Genomic DNA, 16,259 nt, shown 5'->3' with positions numbered 1-16,259 from the left:
TGTCAACCTAAAGTTCGTTTATGGCTAGAAGTACAGCATACAGTATCTGTGCAATATGCAAATCGGCGACAGAAATAAACATTAGCTACCTCGGCCTACTAGTCAAGGCGTTGCAGGGACATGTACAATGAGTGTCTTCTACACAACTTCATTAGCTGCTCATAAATATGTTGCCAAGGACGTGGTGGAGATACGGTCCAGTATGATAGGTAACGCAAAGACTATCTTTGGCTAGCTCGGACCAAAAGCAACAATGAAAAGATATTTCTTGGTTGTGAATGGGCAATGAGACACAAGTGAACTTCATATATGTAGGTAAAGCTCTACTTGCACTAACTAGTTACTAGCACATCATTGGGCAAGAATAGGGTACAATACAAAGTAGCAAATATCGCGGTATCATTTTCTGACTTACAAAATGGATCATAATATATTTGAATCGCAATTTACCGAATTCTGATTTATTGTCCCATCCCTAGTAAATACTGTCATCATTTTCGATGTTTTGTCTTATGAACAACCTGTTCACTTGTGTTGGCACTTAAACAGATTATCATTATTCATTTATTCAGAAAAAATGTACAACGAACATGTACAACGAACATGAGTCAAATAACCTCTCAGAAATCATGGAAGGAGTCATTGAAGGGGGAAGCATGTGTTTGCCTTGCCTCTCGTGAGACACAGGTGGATCACAGTGTGTTAGTGTTTCAGATTGATTGTGTAAGGTGGTCAAGGACAACTTGTGGAGGGACATTAGGAGAAACTGAGTTCCTGACCTTCTCCCAGCTCCTCTCACTGTTGAAGTTGATACGATATGACTGACTGAATGGTACAGTCCCCTAAAAAGAGGGAGAGAGAGAGAGAAAGAAAGAGTGAGGGAGAGAGAAGAAACAGGGGCATGTCGATGCAGTGGCACAGCAGTCACGTAGCAATTAACAGAGATAAACACCTACTGACCTACCTACCAAAAAATTTGCATGTGCAGTAAGCAGAATGCAAACACAACACCAGACCACAGAAGACAACCCGACAAGGAAAGCCCTCAAAGAGAAACTGACTATAGCCTCATCTTCACTCTCTTTGTGGGGACCATATTGAATTTATGAAGCCTGTCCGGTGGTACATACCAAGCTGAGTATCAGTCACACTCACAGTCTGTTTGTGAGGTGGAAGTTGTCACTCTGCGCTGGAGGGAGGGAGCCGCTGGGGTAGGGGCGGTCACAGTGTGGAGGAGTTGAGAGTGAACGCTCTTGTGCCTTTGCAGTCCAGAGGCCTTTTTAAAAGTGTTTCCGCAGTGCTGTGTGTGAAAGAAAGCGAGACGTACACACATAAGCCCAGTGCTAAACGCTCCCTCCACACACAGTACAAAAAAAAAAAAAAAACAGAAGGAGGTGAGAAGGAGGTCCCTAAAAAAAAAAAATTCACCAACACATAACCAGCACAGACCACATGTTTTCACTTCTTCAGTGAAATGCTTTTAAACATGAGTCCTTGAACATCGACATTCAACATCAACAAACCAAAATACAGATGTCACTACAGCTTGTAGCTTGTAGCACCAAACTACTATGTAATAATTTTACAGGCAGTTTTCAGCTCAGCCTTTTTCAACACAACCCAATGCATATCATGACATAAGACATTTCAATGGCTGAATACCCCACTAGTTCTAACAAAATGGCTTAACAGCTGTATTTACAATGTTGTTTAAACTGACAGGCTGCTGTCACTGTCATCATCATGAAAAACAGGGCTTCTCAGAGTCCTACACTGTTCATGCTGTGTTCAGATGACTGTAAAAGAGTTGAGCCTGTGCTTGATTCCAAGGGCCATCAAACTGATGTCCAACACTAATGATGCAAGACCAGTAATTATATGTGTCCATACATTGCTGAACTTTCAATGTAAGATTTTTTTTTTCTCTGTTTCTCTCAGATGTTAATATGTGTCGATCATTGTACCTGTGCCTCAGCTGTCACTGAACTGTGGAGCAAATTTACTCTTTGAAAGGCAACAGGATGACCCCTGGCCTAAACTGATCATGGAATATTTTTATACCAGCAGATGCCCTGTTAGAGTTAGGCACAACCATGGACTGCAGGCAGCACTGTGTTAGATACCCAGTGCCAAAAGGCCTGTTCTGCACAGTCAGATATACAGAGAGAAAACAAGGTCTTAAACCTCTTTTTTTCCCATTTTACATCCATGTAAAATAATTGCATTTACAAAAAAAAGAAAAGAAACTAGACATTACTCCTAATCAAAAATTACAGCTTTTACATTTACTTGCATAAGATGCTACTTCAAAATTTCCTTTCTCTGGGTTAAAATCGTTTTGTACGTTGTTGCTTATTTTAATGTAGAATTTGAGTTTCTGTCAAATCTCAGTCCACAGGTCCAGTTTGTGGTATATATTGAGGGAGCCTGCAGGGTAGGAATTACTGGTTTTGGTCTCTATCTTTGTTGGGGTTCCATATACCATATCATATACCATACAGAGGTTTTCTGTATCGGGAACCCCAACAAAGATAGAGACGAAAACCAGTAATTCCTACCCTGCAGGCTCCCTCAATATATACCACAAACTGGACCTGTGGACTGAGATTTGACAGAAACTCAAATAGAATAGCAAAGGCCAGAGCATAATGGCAGCAGGTTCAGACACAACATACACACACAATCCCTCCAAAGCTAGTAGCTACGCTCAGCCCCAGCGGAGAGAGCAGCACCTGGCAGTGGTAGGGCCTCTCATCCGTGTGCAGCCTCTGGTGCTGCTGCAGCTCCTCCCGGCTGTGACAGAGCTGGCCACAGTGCCTGCAGACGTGGCCCCGGGGGCCCAGGAGGGTGGGGTGGTCCCTGCGCCGGCCACGACGCCTCTGCCTCGCTACCGCCACCATCTGCTCAAACCCCTTCCCGCACAGGGCACACTCGCAAGCCGGAGGGGGTGAAGGGGAGGGAACTGAAACCGTGGTGGGAGAGACAGCATGCTTTACTCTGACCACATACAGTGAGAGAAATACAAAACACTGGAGGTGAGACCTTATGAAAAGTCAACCACACAGTAGTTAACCATTTTAAGTTTTAACTTTTGAACTTCTGCATGTGAGCACGGAGGTGCATGCACACTCTCCTCGCACCTCTCTCTTCCCCCTCCTCTTCTCCTGGATCCACCTTGATCCTCACTTTGACCACACCCCCTTCATCCTCATCTCCTTCTGTCCCCCCATTCAGGAGCCGTGAATGGCCGTCGAGGGTGGGGCCTGGAGCTGCGCAGGGATTGTCTTGAGACATGAAGAGCACCCATGTAATGAGGAGTGACTGAAACGTGCACAAGTGCAGGAGTCATGCAGCCTGTGGGACTGTGGTGCGAAACTAGGTTGGTCTGTGCCATCTCTCACCTTCCTCACATTTCTCCAGCTCTTCTTCCTCTTCTTTTTTAATCTGCACTGCCATCACCGCTTTCTCTTCCCCCTCTCCCTCACCCCCTGAGTCTGTGGCCGTGAGGAGCAGTGGAGGGGGCGGGGGGCAGCCCGGAGGGTGCTTGGCATTCATGTGGCGCAATTTGGTCTTGGCGTCTCTGAAAAGGAAGTTGCAGTAGGGGCACTTGTGCTGCTCGGAAAGGACTCGGGGGCAGGGGGACGGAGGCTGGGCTGAAAGGTGGGGATAAACAAAAAAAAAGGACTTTACTGACCGTCCTTTTAGCAGATTTCATCATGTTTTCCATTTTTTTAGAGGGGATTATTTGGTAGCTTGGCCTGCTGGTCCAACTAAAAATAACACAGCTACTGAAGACCACCCTTCCTTTGTGCCAAATTTGCTCTCACCCTCCTTCATACGTGAGCTCAAGAAATGGAAACAACATCCTCCCTGAAAACCGCCTACCATCCGGGGCGCTCTTCCTCAGCTCCGCCTCCCGCTCTTCGTCCTCCGCCTCCTGGCCCTGGAGGTGGGCTCGCTGGTGGGCAGAGAGCTGGCGGGAGGAGGGGAAGGTGCGGTCGCAGCGGCGGCAGGCGAAGACGGTGCGGCCCCTCAGCTGCTGCCAGTACAGCGCGGGGTGCTGCAGCCGCATGTGCTGCTGGCTGGTCTGCAGGTCTTGGAAGGTGATGAAGCACTGAGGACACTGCAGGGATGAGGCGGCTGGGGGGGCGGAGAGATGGGCGGATTAATAAAGATGATTGGACAGGGTTAATAGGTACAATTGACAGTGGATGAAGTTGAATGGGAACAATGCAAAGGGTAAAGCCTACAGCAGGTTGGAAATGAGGGTCTGACGTATCGTAGTATGCTTGGTTTCCGTTGCACAATTTAACTTGTGGTAGGGTTTGAATGGTGCTATTCTCACATTCACTGGTCTGGGAGTGTTGTTAGCCTCGTCTGACACTGTTGCTCATTTAACTTAAATGGATACACTTACGTTCCACTGTGCAGTAAATCGCTCTGGATAAGAGCATCTGCGAAATGCATGCAATGTAATGTAATGTTTCAACCCATTTTTCTAAAAATACTGTTTGCTAGCCTGATACAGCAGCTCAAGATTTCCGATACATGCGTGAGCAGCATGAATTAATTCCCTGTTCAGATATCTGCTTTTAACACCTCCCCTCACTCACGCGTCTGTTGAGGTTCCTCCGCAGCTGCGGGTGTGGCCGCTGGAGGCGCTGGCAGCGGAGGGCGAGGGAGCGCGTGGGCGCGGCGGTGGGCCAGGAGCTGGGCCAGCGAGCGGGAGGTGTGGGGGCAGTCGCGGCAGGCGTAGCGGGACTGGCGTACGTGCCGACGCTGATGGTTGATAAGGGCGTGGGACTGGATGAAGCTGTCCCCGCAGACAGGGCACTGGAACGGTCGGCCCTGGGAACGAGCATGTTATCATTAGTCATCATCAGTGCAGGGCTCGCAACCGGAAAGGTTGCTGGTTCAATTCCCCGCTGGGGCACTGCTGCTGCAGCCTTGGGGAAGGTACTTCACCCAGAATTGCCTCAGTAAATACTCACAGATTAAAATGGGTAGCATGTAAAACTGTAAACTATGTCATTCGCTCTGGATGAGAGCATCTGCTAAATGACAATAATGTAATCCAATGTACTGTAATGTCAAGACTGGGTACTACAAACAGCATTTGGTTTATGCTGTGTGCGGGTGGCTGACATACTAAGGTTACACAGGAGGCTATAACATACTCACAGGCTGCAGTAACAAATACCCTGGTTTGCTGCTGTGTGGATGTTGTAAAATCACTTTGACTGACCTGTGTTATCTATCATAGGTGCCATCTAGTCTGTTTTAAATTACTAAAGCACTGTTCTAACACAAAAAGAGCATTCAACGATACTGTGAAGCCCACTTTTTGAGGTGTTTTAAATTGTCGGAAGCATAACCTACTTACAACTGTGAACCACTTCCATGAAAGCACGTGAGTTTTACTCAAACTTTATTAAAAGTGCACTGTGCATAGCATGGCACAGGCACTGCACACCGGATGATCTTTACTTATACCTTCATCAGAACATACACTGTCATCTCTGGTGCCATGCAGAAGTTCCGCAGTGACGCCCCCGCAACTCACCAGGGGGTGCTGAGAACGCTGGTGCTCAATGAGTTGCCGTGACGACGAGCAGGGCAGGCCGCAGAGGTGGCACCTGAGGCGAGAGCGTGCCAGCACCTGCTCCTGGTACTCCTCCGGGTGGGAGAGGCGCATGTGGCGCCGCCTGGCCCGTCCGTCACCGAAAGCTGCCCCACACTGCCTGCACAGCAGCCAAACTGAGGCAGAGAGTGAGTCACCCGATCAGACAGCGACATCATCTGCAGATACCGTATGCAGACCACTTGCAAACAAATTGACCCAGACCCAGTAAAGTCGCTGTTTAAAAGCCAGTCAGATAAAGAAATTAACGACAATACCATATACTGCAGAAAAGTATGGGATGGCAGGTTAGCATAGTACTAAGGAACAGGGCTGGTTCAATTCCCTTTTGGGGCACTGCTGCTGTACCCATGGGCAAATGTACACTAGTAAATATCCAGCTGTATAAATGGATAACGCTAAAAGTGTAACCCATGTAAGGCACTCTGGATATGAACATCTGCTAAAAGACAATACTGTAATGCATATCATCTTGGAATCGTTACAGTGTTGACTGAGTGGAAAAAAAAAAAACAGGGAATAAACTGCGGTTACTACATCCTGTATATACATCCTCCCAAATTTCTCCGCCTGGGGATCAATAAAGTGTTATCTTATTTTATCTTATATGCTAGAGCGAGGTGGGATGTACAACTACAGCTAATAGACAAGAAGAAGTTCATCAGCACCCACACCATACTTACCACTTTTAGGGACCTCAGCTCCACTGACGTCCGACTCCCGCTCTTCCTCCTCCTTCACGCCCACCATTAGTCCACCACGCTTGTCTGGTTCATCTCCTTCTATTTTGACTGATACCTGACACACCTCCATCTCTGGTCGCTGCCACAGGAAGAGGTGAGTGACTGTGATCTATCCCTGGCTACTACAAAGTGTTTCAGAACCCATGGAGAGTCATAAACTAAGCACGCAGCCAGGTTCTGGTGGATGTTAGTACATCTTTTTCGTTTCACGATTGTATTCGTCCTCCATCATATTTTTGCATTCCACTTCCCAAATTTTTAACACATTACAACAGAGAGAAGACAGCCACAAGCACTTTCATATTCCTGCAGTGAAATGAGCATACGGTTTTTTTTCCCCATAACTTGCAGCGTCTTGAGAGACCACAACTTTAATTCAACTCATAAAATCCGACAATAAGCAGGCGGAACTGAATGCGCGTTGCTATAGCTTAAGTTTTTGAGCAATGAAGCTAACTACTGTGCTCGCTAATCGGCCAACCACTGCACTTAACTTACATCTTAAATGACATGTAAAAATACATATAAAGTTATTCTGGTTTGCCCAGCGGGTAAATAAATAGTTCGTATTTTACGATTAACACTAACACTAATACTAATCTGGCCAGTAAACCAAATCGTAGTATATTCTGATCATAGCTACACAGCTAGGCAGATATGAGTTCTAATTAGGATATATTGTTGGCTAGCTGTTATTTCTTTACTCGGCTAACTTGGTGTTTGTCTGTGGAATACAGTCCGCATTTTGTTCAGTGAATGACGCTTTATCGTTGTAAACACAGTAGAAAGCTAACGTGTTTTACGGACAGCTGGGTGGATAATTTGATAGAACCCCGAATATACACTCAACATAGTCGCGGGAAGATGACGTTAGGTAGGGTCCTGCAGCAGCCCAGTAGATGAGTACAAAGAACTCTTTGGACTTTAGGGCGCTTGACTGTGCCGCTGGACTGGAGGGTTAAATTAACTGGCACTAGTAAGAACGGGGCGGAATTTGATGATGCAGCCTGGCTTGCTTGTACAGTCGTGTTTTAAACGCTGTTTAATCACCTCCAAAAATAAATAAATAAATAAAAGTAACTGATGATACATTAACCGCATCTGTTCTGAGGTAAACAGTAGTTTCTTAATATAAGCGGCTTTGCTCTTAAAGGACTTCGTAATGCTTGGAATGGCCAGCTTTGCATAAAAACGCGGGCACACACAATTTTCTCTAAAAGACTATAACAAAATATAAAAGCTTATCTAGGAGATGTGTAATATAACTGTATCCTGTAAACTGGTTTGATTGCAGTATGATGCTATGCATTCTTTATAAATTCAGATGAAACCATGGCTTTATACAGAAAACGTCAATCTGTCCCTTTTGCAACATACATATATATAAACATACACATAAATATAAAGAAAACACATCTTATAAAATACCAAAACAGAGGATGTACTAACCACGTCAGTATTAAATAGCAAAGGCAACTATAAAAATGAACATGGATAGCAGAGCACATTTTGATACTTTTATTCCACATTCAGTTGCTTGTTTTTCCAACATCAGAAATATTGTCTTGTTCTTGGCATCATCAAAGTGCTACATTGAGCCATTTGAACGTGAGTTCTGTTGTCTGTGGTTCTGTAACTTTAAAAAAGAGAAACAGGAATCAAATTGTGTGGGTCTCTCCCCTTCTAGTCTTAGTCGGTCATGATAGCTTTGACCCAGTCAATATAGCGGCAGACATTGGCATACACCCCAGGGTAACCACTTTCTGCACAACCGTATCCCCAAGACACAACACCCTGCAGCTTGCCATTGCACACCAATGGGCCACCAGAGTCACCCTGTAGGAGAGAAAGTAAGAGGTGCAAGGGTGTGAATGACAAAACTGTACTGAGAGGAAAGTTAACACAGGCATAGTGATTTGACAGGGGACATTCAATGAAAGCATGCACCAATTTGATTTTAACCTTCAAGTTGCAAGAGACTGAAAAACATGACAAGAATGTGAGAACACCATCGACATAACCCCAGCACCTGCAACAGAGGGTTACAACCAAAAATGTATGGTTGGACACCATTATCCATTCAAATTTGCATCTATGGAAGGAATGTATGTGCACACAAACCTGACAAGAGTCTTTGCCTCCCTCCAAGAATCCAGCACAGAACATGTTGTCAGTAATGAGGCTGCCATAGGCGTTCTTGCACTGAGATTCAGACAGGATGGGCAGATCCAAGCACTGCAACACTGACGCATAGTTCACTAGAAGACAAAGTTGCGTCTCATCATGCTCATCATTAAAGCCACACCCACAGGGAAATGCAGTTACAAATTACAGTACAATGTGGAACAGAATTTTTAATGTCATGCCACTTCAGTTCTGGCCAATCAAAATCAGCTGAATTTTTTTCAAGTAGATGAAAGTGACAACCAAGTGTGAAGGCTGTTGACTTCACAGTTAGTTATGTGTCAGACTGCCAAGAACTAAATCATTACATTTGTTATTGGTTTAGCAGACGCCCTTATCCTGAGCACACTACATTGGTTATATCACCCATTTATTCAGCTAGATACTTATTGAAGCAATAGATGTTAACCTATCTTGCTTAAGGGTACAGTAGAAGACCTGCTCCTTACCATTATGCCCACACATACCAACTAGCAAAATTTATTCAGAAGGGTAATTTCCACAGCAAATCATGTGGGGTAGAAGACCTGCTCCTTACCATTATGCCCACACATACCAACTAGCAAAATTTATTCAGAAGGGTAATTTCCACAGCAAATCATGTGGGGTAGCAGTGTAGCACATTGGTTAAGGAGCAGGACTTGTAACCGAGAAGTTGCCCATTTGATTCCCCGCAGGGGCACTGCTGCTGTACCATTGGGCAAGAAACTGTATTGTGTATATCCAGCTGTATAAATGGATAACATTGTAAAAACCTGTAATTGATGTAAGTTGCTCTGGATGCTAAATGCCAATAATGTAATGTAATGTAATGAATGGATAGTGCCCCCCTCCCCTTCTCACCTCCAGTGTTGATCTGATTGCCCCAGCCAGACACCAGGCACTGCTCGCCAGTCCGAGCACAGCTGGTTGCCAGGGTGATGGGTTGCACGTACTGGTTGAACGTAGCTGGCTCACTCAGCTTAATGAGCATGAAGTCGTTGTCGTAGGTGTTTGCATCATAGCCAGGGTGAGGAATGACCCTTGCAGCCCAGATTCTCTGCTCTGTCCCCTCCTCCCTCTGTATGTTGTGCTCTCCGAGGTGGACCGCCAAGCGAGGAGGGCTGAGGGTTGGGTGTGTGGCAGCAATTGTTTCACATTCTCATCATTACATTACATTACGTGCATTTAGCAGACGTTCTTATCCAAAGCAACTTCCAGCACAATAGAATGTGTATCCATTCAAGTTAAAATGATAAACTTGATAAGGCAAGCAACACTCACAGACTAGCGTGTGTGAGCATAACACCATTCAAGCCCTACCACAAGTTAACTACAGAAGCCAAGTGCACAACATCACAATACTACACATAAAATAAACATCATATCCTAGAGGCAGCAGGTGTTAGGGGGTGGGGACTGAGGTGGAACCAAGATGCAGTCTGAAGAAGTGGGTCCAGTCTGCGACGGAAGATGGCCAGCGATACCGCTGTCCTAACCTCCGTGCCGCCACTGAGGGATGAGTACAGACTGGGATCATGTGTGAGAGGAGCGACCTCGTCGGGATGGGACAGTCAGGTAAAGGCGAACATCTACACAAATGTGCATGGATTTCAAATTGCTCAGGGGTTTATACAAGGGTTTGTGAGGGGATCAAGGACATTGCCATATATACATAGATGTATAATACTCCCTATAAAAATTTTTTTTTTTACAGTACAATATCATTTAGTAGACTTATTAAGAGCAACTTACAAGGTGCAATTACAAGGTTTGAGTGTGTTTTCTTACATGACAAAACAGAATAAATCAAACACCACCCACAAAGGACACACACGTATCCAGAGTTCCTGGCAGACTGGACACATTGAGTGACCATAAAAATGTTATATACTCACGGGATGTAGCAGTGGGCTGCCGACACAACCCACCACTCGTTGATCAGAGACGCCCCACACCAACGCACCCCGTTGTCATATGTGAGGTACGCCTGCCATGGCTGGGAGTGGGGGCGACATTCATTCCCCCCGATGATCTTATCCTCGCCCCAACTGCTCCCAACTGCCACACATCAAGATCAATATTACTGATTGAAGGCTGTTTTCCAGCCTAGTTGGTAACAAATGTCAATATACTAAAAAGGATACTACAGTACCCTCTATTCTGCAGTCAAAATATGATCCACCCACACATGCTTGACATCTCTGACAAATCTTTAACACACTGAGGGTGGAGTACTCACATATTAGAAATTGTGTTAAACCAACAAATAGATTCTACTTGGTGCGTTTGTGTGCGAGCAAAATTGTATGGTCCCAGTCTGGCTTACTCACCGACAGCCAAAATTACCAAAGCTATTGCAGCAATCATCCTCATCTCGGCTTGATCAAGCGGTCTCAAATGTAGAGGTATGCGAAATCAAACCTGGGTGTATATATGTGCAAGGTGTAGCACAGATCCTCCTCCCAAGCAGCACCTGACCCCACACATTCACTACAATATGAGCTGGATGAGATAAACAGCTAAAGATAGAACCTATCAAATTATTGGAAAGATAAAATGCCAAACAGGCAAGAGTTTTGTTGTGAAATATTCCATCTGTACGAAACTTTCTTATCCAGTTCTTCCATGACGTGCAATAATAAGATACGGCACACATGCAGCCAGCAGTAAGCAAACTACCAGGACAACATTAAAAATGGGAGGGATGAAGGCCCTGAAACCGATATTACTGCACTGACAGCATACAAATCCAGCTTGCTAAACCACCACCAAGCAAGCAATTTTGTAGATCTGAACCTCTCTGAACATGCAGTTTATAAAACCCTCACACTCGAAATTTTTTTTGTTATGGGACATAGCATCTGTACCATCTTTATAAAAGCAAAACATATGTATCAAATCAGGCAACACAGAAATTTATGCAAAGGCATTAATGGTTTTGACTTAACAGCTAACACCAGCATCATACAGACATTCATACATAACATTATCAAAATCATGCCTTTTGTGTTTTTCACGGTTTTATTATGTCTGTGATACAAAGGAAAAAAATCCAAAAGAATACAAACATATTACAATATCGCTTAACAGCAAAAAATGCAAAACAGAGGTAAACCAGCTGATAACGTATTACATTTTATTCACATTCAGGGTTGCAAATGTTCTCCCTTAAATACCTCATTAACTTGCAACTGTGAGAACTTTCCAATAATTATAATAAAAATCTGGATATTTTTGTGAGCAAAGCTGACAGCAAACATCTAATCAAGAAACGCTTCTGAAAACAGCTTTTCCAGAGCTGTCTCTTGTAAAAAAAAAAAAAAAAAAAAAATGTTAGTGATTTTTACTATGTCGTGTCTTGTACTCAGCAGTAGTAAAAAAGGCACTCTACATTAGTTTTTGGATATTTATATTTAGCCTAAAATAAAGACTGAAGTCTAAATATAGTTTTCAAAATCATAAACATGCAACTCATTCAAATCTTTGGATACAAGCTTATTTTCTCTTTCCCCACTGTAAATAAATGTAGTTGCATCATTCCCACCCAATTAAAAAAATGTTTCTGACGGGTACAGAAGCTGCCACCTGTTTCTTTCAGTTACTAAGGTCTCTTCTATGAGTAATATTTACAAGAGCACCGTGAAGCACAGAACTGTAAACAAAGATCAAATTTAGTTCATAACTTTAAATGCGTTCAAATTTGCCAGGACTTGCAAATCCAAGGCACAATTCATGGGCACACCATATGCACCTGTCTTCTACACAATTTCCTCATCTTACATTAGTAGTTCTTTTCAGATTTTTGTAGAAGTACAATAAATCCAGCATTAACGATTTTGCTTTTAATACCAACCACTGGGCATTCTTATATGAGTGGAACATTTTCTAAAATTTTGCGGTGGGGATCTCTGCAAGTAGTTTATTGCCAAATTATTTAAATGTGAATGCGTTACAAAAATGAGGCCAATTTGTTTTAGGGTTACTTTAACTGATTCACAGTCACAGTTCCTCATAAGATCATAATCATAATGCTTAAAACAAATGGCTTTCACAGGAGAGAGACAGGAAGTGGTGAACTTAAAATTGGTCTGATCAGTTAAAAACCCTTTTCATATTTAAACCAATAATACCACATCAACACTCACATAATCCCACATACTCTAACACGTCTGAACTTCCCATTATTCCTAGCCTGTCTGATTAACCACTTAATGATACTATCTCGCCACCGCTGAATATAATATTACGACTATCCAAAACAGACAACTATGCAAACACACAACAATCATGAGGAAAAGTCAATCCTGAAACTAATCAGTATTTGGTTGTGAAGAACAAGGTCTTGTGAGTTCTGGCATTCGCCCACAGGAGCAGACCATATGCACAAGATTTACAGAGGCAAGAATAAAGGACTAAGTCTCAAGCACAGTAGAAGGTCAGTCACAGTTACTAACATGGTAAACAGATCCCTGAGAGCTCTTTGAAATGTTTGGAACCTATATCTACACACACCTATTGAATAATGACTATATGAATGATGACTATATATAAATACCTATTTAATTCATAGCTTATTTGACATAAACTACTTTGCAACTACTGACCTTTTGAACTAATGAACCTAATGAACTTTTAAGGAGAAAAACAATTTCAGTCCATTGTTTTTTGTGTATGTGTCTGGAATGGACACAGCACCACAGTTACCAGGTGCTTCAGGGAGCTGGAATTCATTTCCCAAGTGTCCTTTTGCAAACAATGCTTCCTTGACTGAACAATAAAAATCTTCTTTAAGTGGCCATTTTTTCACATTCTTGTGTTTATGGCATTCATCTATGTCAAAAGCAGCATTACCATGTGCTGAATTCATTTGAACATATTTAAATTAATCTGCCCCAACCAATATCCTGCAAACACTGAAAATCAAGTATTTCATACAATCCTGTCCTCGGAAGAGGTTAACTCAGACACACTACAGTGTTTTCTGTGTACAAATTTACAGGCACATTTGGAGTGACTCTAACAATGTAGTGTTACTTGAAATTGATTCCTGCATCATAGATATTGGAAGCTTTCCTGGAAAATAACCCCACAAAATCAGAGAGGTTAGCTAGCTAATATCAGTCCATGCTACCCCCTCTCCCATCCACTTACAGTTCACCACTTGCATGCTTCATGTAATGTAGATGCAACTCCGACTCCTGACTGAAGCAACTGCCACATTCAAAACACAACAGCTCCCCCTCGTCCTCATCCTTCTCCTCCTCCTCCTCAATGGGCTTTTCTACTCGTTCTCTCATTTCTACTGCTTCTTTCTCCCCAGCCTCTCCTTCGGACTCCTCTTCATCCACCATGTCCCCCACTGCATTCACTCCCTCTTTGTCCTTGGCCTCTTCCACATTCATCGCCATGACAATCAGCTTCTTCAATTCGGTTACTCTTCTCCTCCCAGAGTACTTCCTTATTGGAATCTCGCTACCCTCCCTGTAGACACCCACATGTTTTTTCCGGTGGGTAATGAGGTTGCCAAGCTGGGAGAAGGTCTTCATGCACAGCTGACATGTGTACGGCTTGGCACCGGTATGGGTGTTGCGGTGGTAGCGAAGCTCAGCGGGCACACGGAAGGTCTTAGGGCAAAGGTCACACTTATGACGTTTGAGGTTGTGTCCAAGCAAGTGCCTGTCGAGCCCTTTAGCGTCCTTGAAGCCCTTGGCACACGAAAGGCACCAGTATGGTTTCCGCTTGTGGATCTCCCGGTGGGCTACCCAGGTCTGGAAAGAATTGAAGGTCTTGTTGCACTGCTCACATTTGAAATTGCTGGAGACCTCCATAGTCTTGTGCAACTTCAGATGGACACAGAAGTTTGACTGGTGACTGAAGACTTTGCCACAATCTAAGCAGGGGAATACCGGAGGCTCCGTCTGTTTGTCATCATGCATTTTCTGATGACTCCTCAAGGACTCTAAGTAAGAATAGACTTTGCCACACACCGAGCAGGCATAGACCCTGTGCGAGCGGCTATAGACGGCCTTTTCCTCTTCAGAGAGCATGGCAACTCGTGGGCGAACTTTGAAGACATCGGAGGCTTTGACCTCCCAGGCACTGGCAAAACAGACCTCATCATCATTATCGTTATCGTCACCTCTCCCATCGCCTTTTTCATTTCTGGGTCCTTCCTTGTTTTTATTTCTTCCATGGCTTAGTGGTCTCTTCTTCCCCTTTTCTTTTTTGCTCTGCTCCATACTCTCATGCTGACGTAGATGGATCTTGAAGGCCTCCCATCGTACGAACTGCTGGCCACAATCCTGGCACCTCATGCTACGCAGCCTCGCTGAAGAGGAAGAAAAAAAAAAATTGATCAAAAAAAAAAAAAAACTGAACCAGCTGAAAAAATGGCAACAACAACAAAGCCATTTACAATTTTAAACTTTTTATGATTAAAAACAATACCTATTAGTTGGAATCTGCATTTTATTAAAAAAAAAAAAAACAGCACAAAATAATCAGATTGAGAATATTTATTCATACATTTCAATACAACCCATTCATATTTTTTCTTTGCAAATCACCTGTCAAATTGAGGCCGAAAGTGTTTAACACAAGCCCTTTCTGAAAAATTCACTAATTTGAAGCTGATAAGTGCAAGGCATGTAAACTGCAGACTAGTGTGCAGGATTTTTTTTTTTTTTTAACTTTCAGACTCTGGCTCTAATGTAAACAGCACCCCCTATCTGTAAACAATTCTGTATGCGCACTGAAATTCTAGTGTTGATAATACAAAGCTACTGCATACTCTTGAATCTGAAGAAGCAATATTATTGGGACGACTCAGAGAAACACAAAATACAGGAAAGAGAACAAATGGCAATTAAGTGGGTACAGCGTTACTTGCATCATACAACTACCTACAACAGAGAAAGTTTGTGTCCAGCAACACAAAATCGCAGACCAAAGTGATACAGGTTAATGTTCAAATGGTAGATTAAGGCAAATCCAATAACCATCTTAACATCAAGATTTATATCAGCACAAGATTTATGCTGTACATTTCCCTTGGCTTTATGCTGTCTTTTTGTTGTTGTATGCGGTGGGTTACAATGTAACAGCTTAATCCACATCTAGTCTGCAAAGCAAGTTCTGTTGCTCTCTAAACAGCTTGTCTTTTGACCCACAGTTAATTGCATGTCCAAGTGCTTCATCATAAAACCGTGTGCTTACTTAAACATTGGCCATCAGGAATTTCTGCATACTTTCTGCTGTTTTTTAATTTCTGTGCAAGTATATATAAAAAAACCGTAAATATTTTTATAGCAAATTGTGAATTCTTAAACAATTGCTAACCATCTGTCTCATAAACAGCTCTCAACATATTCTAGTAACCAATGCAGGTTAGAAATGAGCACAGACCTATACAGCACAGGGACCGCAGTCATGACATAAGGACTATGTTTTAAATTAGAGCAAAGGACTTTCACCTCCAAAACACTGCGGTGTTCATGCCTTTAACATGAATGTTACAGCTATCAATCTACGGAGCAGATCTGAAAACCAACAACACTGTAGCCTTCACTTTCTCATCATTTGCTTAATCTAACAATGAAAGAAACAGGACTAGACATGCTAAACCTTGGAGCAACTGCACTTTACTCACAACAGATTTAACTTCTAGAATAAAAGGGCTACAACCAGCATGCATTCCCCTATAACAACAT

At 43.3% G+C, this 16,259-nt stretch overlaps 2 protein-coding genes across 2 annotated transcripts; both read right to left on the bottom strand.

Moving 5' to 3' along the window:
• Window positions 1–653: 653 nt before the first annotated feature.
• LOC118783978 (zinc finger protein 497-like) lies at window positions 654–5,726 on the bottom strand. The gene is made up of 8 exons (XM_036537932.1): window positions 5,564–5,726; window positions 4,614–4,848; window positions 3,886–4,140; window positions 3,402–3,653; window positions 3,141–3,284; window positions 2,733–2,962; window positions 1,131–1,300; window positions 654–842 (listed from the first exon to the last, which is right to left on the bottom strand). Exons 1-7 carry the CDS (start codon window positions 5,693–5,695, stop codon window positions 1,142–1,144), a joined length of 1,407 nt encoding a protein of 468 aa, XP_036393825.1. The 5' UTR covers window positions 5,696–5,726; the 3' UTR covers window positions 654–842; window positions 1,131–1,141.
• A 2,347-nt stretch (window positions 5,727–8,073) lies between these two features.
• Window positions 8,074–10,923, bottom strand: zgc:92590 (uncharacterized protein LOC474322 homolog). Its single transcript, XM_036537956.1, has 5 exons — window positions 10,877–10,923; window positions 10,446–10,598; window positions 9,412–9,671; window positions 8,506–8,642; window positions 8,074–8,220 (listed from the first exon to the last, which is right to left on the bottom strand). Exons 1-5 carry the CDS (start codon window positions 10,921–10,923, stop codon window positions 8,074–8,076), a joined length of 744 nt encoding a protein of 247 aa, XP_036393849.1.
• Window positions 10,924–16,259: the final 5,336 nt, after the last annotated feature.

This window comes from Megalops cyprinoides, chromosome 10 (genome assembly GCF_013368585.1).
Source record: "Megalops cyprinoides isolate fMegCyp1 chromosome 10, fMegCyp1.pri, whole genome shotgun sequence".
Taxonomy (NCBI): domain Eukaryota; kingdom Metazoa; phylum Chordata; class Actinopteri; order Elopiformes; family Megalopidae; genus Megalops; species Megalops cyprinoides.
Note: the sequence above shows the minus strand (reverse complement) of the source record. Positions and strands in the feature narration are given on the sequence as shown.

Excerpts from the sequence above, each read along its gene's own strand:
- zgc:92590 (XM_036537956.1), bottom strand. The coding sequence starts at position 10,923 with ATGAGGATGATTGCTGCAATAGCTTTGGTAATTTTGGCTGTCGGTGA. Across the intron at positions 10,599-10,876 it reads GTAATTTTGGCTGTCGGTGA|TTGGGGCGAGGATAAGATCA; the intron begins GTAAGCCAGACT and ends AGTTGGGAGCAG. Across the intron at positions 8,221-8,505 it reads GAGGCAAAGACTCTTGTCAG|GGTGACTCTGGTGGCCCATT; the intron begins GTTTGTGTGCAC and ends TCTCTCCTACAG.
- LOC118783978 (XM_036537932.1), bottom strand. The coding sequence starts at position 5,695 with ATGCGCCTCTCCCACCCGGAGGAGTACCAGGAGCAGGTGCTGGCACGC. Across the intron at positions 4,849-5,563 it reads AGCGTTCTCAGCACCCCCTG|GGCCGACCGTTCCAGTGCCC; the intron begins GTGAGTTGCGGG and ends GCTCGTTCCCAG. Across the intron at positions 4,141-4,613 it reads GGAGGAACCTCAACAGACGC|CCGCCTCATCCCTGCAGTGT; the intron begins GTGAGTGAGGGG and ends CCGCCCCCCCAG.